Source organism: Scylla paramamosain, chromosome 19 (genome assembly GCF_035594125.1).
Source record: "Scylla paramamosain isolate STU-SP2022 chromosome 19, ASM3559412v1, whole genome shotgun sequence".
Taxonomy (NCBI): Eukaryota; Metazoa; Arthropoda; class Malacostraca; order Decapoda; family Portunidae; genus Scylla; species Scylla paramamosain.
The window spans coordinates 21,636,142-21,638,641 of NC_087169.1; the positions used below are offsets into that span (position 1 = coordinate 21,636,142).

General features: G+C 39.4%; 1 protein-coding gene across 1 annotated transcript in view; it reads right to left on the reverse strand.

Moving 5' to 3' along the window:
* LOC135109499 (lachesin-like) overlaps positions 1–1,930 on the reverse strand; it is a 24,716-nt gene extending 22,786 nt beyond the window's left edge. Inside the window, exon 1 of the mRNA XM_064020878.1 lies at positions 1,875–1,930. Within this exon, the coding sequence (XP_063876948.1) occupies positions 1,875–1,930 (56 nt within the window). The remainder of the gene's footprint in view (positions 1–1,874) is intronic.
* Positions 1,931–2,500: the final 570 nt, after the last annotated feature.

Sequence of the window (2,500 nt, forward strand, 5' to 3'; positions counted from 1 at the left end):
CTCTCTCTCTCTCTCTCTCTCTCTCTCTCTCTCTCTCTCTCTCTCTCTCTCTCTCTCTCTCTCTCCTTTCTTGATGATGAAGAGAAAGAAAGAGAAAGAAAGAAAGGACCTCCGTTCTGGCCACACTCCAAAAAGTATAAACATTTTAACTCTTTTTCATATTTCATTTTAAAAAGGTTTAAAAATTATGAAGTTTTTTTTTTTATATATATTCACCACACCAAATTCAAAAGCTGCATTTTTTGTCAGATTATTTTCTTTTATCTTTTTTTTTTTTGTATATGTTACGGAATTTCTCTTTAAACCTAACAGTGTGATTTATTATTATTATTATTATTATTATTATTATTATTATTATTATTATTATCATTATTATTATTATTATTCAATTAGAGACATTTAATTTCAAAAACGTTAAGAAATTTCATGTTTTTTTTCGTTTATTTATTATTTTTTTGGGGGGTTAAATATTAGACAGTTTAGTTAAAAAAAATGAAGAAAAAAAATTAAATAAACAATAAATAAAAGATAAGTAAACAAACAAATAATAACAACAATAACAATAATAACAGTAATACAATTTTCACTACATTTTGGTAATATTTTAAAAAACCGAACAAAAATATTATCTCATTTTTACCAACATTCATTTCCTCTCCCTGTTTCCACGATTATAAGAACGTACGTATGGATTCTCTCTCTCTCTCTCTCTCTCTCTCTCTCTCTCTCTCTCTCTCTCTCTCTCTCTCTCTCTCCAGCCAACTAGACCATTAGACAACTCGTAAAACGTAACTTCTAACTTCATGCTACCATCTAACTTCAAACATTTAATTCCCTTCACTATAATAAATCCATCCTGGCTTTCTAGCTCCCCTCACTTTATTTCCCCCTTTCCCCCTCACTATTTGCCTTTTTCCTCTCCTTTTCACCCCTTTCCTCTCTTTTCTACTCGCTGGTGTTTCCTCTTCTCTCAGTGTTTCCCTTTCTCCTCTCTCTTTTTTTCTTCAGTACTTATCTTTCCTCCTTTTCCCCTCAGTTCTTCTCCTTCTCACTTTTTTTCCCCTCTTTCCCCTTTCCTATTCACAGTTTCCTTCTATTACCTTTTTGCCCTCTCCTTACTGTTCTCCCCAATCCTTCTTTTTCTTTCTATTTCTCTGCTTCTTTTTCTTCTCTTATATTTCCCTAGGCGTCCCTTTTCTTCTCTTTGTCTCTCTCTTTCCTCCGTTATCATTAATTCTCTCTCTCCCTTTTCCCCATTTTTTCCCTTTTCTACTCCTCATTTCTCTCTCCTTTCCTCCTATCTTATCTTCCCCTCACTGCTTTCCCCCCCTCTCTCTCTCTCTTTCTCTCTCTCTCCTCCCGTCTTTCCTTCTCAATTTCCCTCTTTCCCTCTATTTACCCAGTGGCTGTTTCCCCTTCCTGCTTTCCCTAATTACGCGGTGCACCTTCCCTTGGTTTACCTGGTGTGTTTGCCCACCTGTCGCGCCCCTCCCGCTGCTTTTAACGCCGGCTTGCACCTTGCCAACACTCCCGCCTCTTTAAAAGCTGCATTCCTAGCTACTTTTGCTTGGCCTTGTCTGGTTAGGTTAGGTTAGGTTAGGTTAGGTTTGGGTTGGGATGGGTTGGGTTAGGTTAGGTTAGGTTTGGGTTAGGTTTGGTTAGGTTAGGTTAGGTTAAGTTAAGGTAGACTATTTTTTTCTTACGTTAGGTTAGGTTAGATTATGTCAAGTTAGGTTAATCAAGTTAGGTCAAGTTTTATAATTAAGTTAGACAAAGTCATACTAAGCAAAGTTACGTTAGCTTATATTATAATAAGTATCCTAGTCTTGTGGTTAAGTTGAGGGTACAAGAAGTTGGGTTGGTTAGGTGTTGACAAACGGTCGATGGAGGCAAGAGTGTGTAAATGCCTCGTGTCTCTTAAAGGCGCCATGTTCCTGGGGCGTGGAGCGTGTACCGCGTGACAAACTGTGGCGGGAGAAATTTTAAGCTTCTCATTTTTCCTTTCCCGGGCAAACTCTCCATTCTAGTCTCCATTAAGGCCGCGAATTGAGGTTAAGTGAGGCTGAAGTCACTCACAAGGCTCGCAAATCCAGCCTCCATTAGGGCGGCGGCGAGAAAAGTTTGTCACACGTTCTAAAACTCTCGAATTTAACGTTTATTAAGCACAAAGGCAGGATAAAGAGGCGATGAAAGCCGGCGTCTCTGTCTCTTTCCTTAACTAAAGCTTGCGTCACTTCCCTCGACTGTACAGGGAACGAAGGAAGGAAGGAAGGAAGGAAGGAAGGAAGGAAGGAAGGAAGGAAGAAAGGAAGAGAAGATTGGAGAGTTTGGGCGAATTTGGTATCATTTTGGGCGGTTTTCTTGGGGATGTTTGGGCGGGATGTTGGTTACCTGACTCTCTCTCTCTCTCTCTCTCTCTCTCTCTCTCTCTCTCTCTCTCTCTCTCTCTCTCTCTCTCTCTCTCTCTCTCTCCTTATCTTCCTCTCTCCCTGCCTCACCG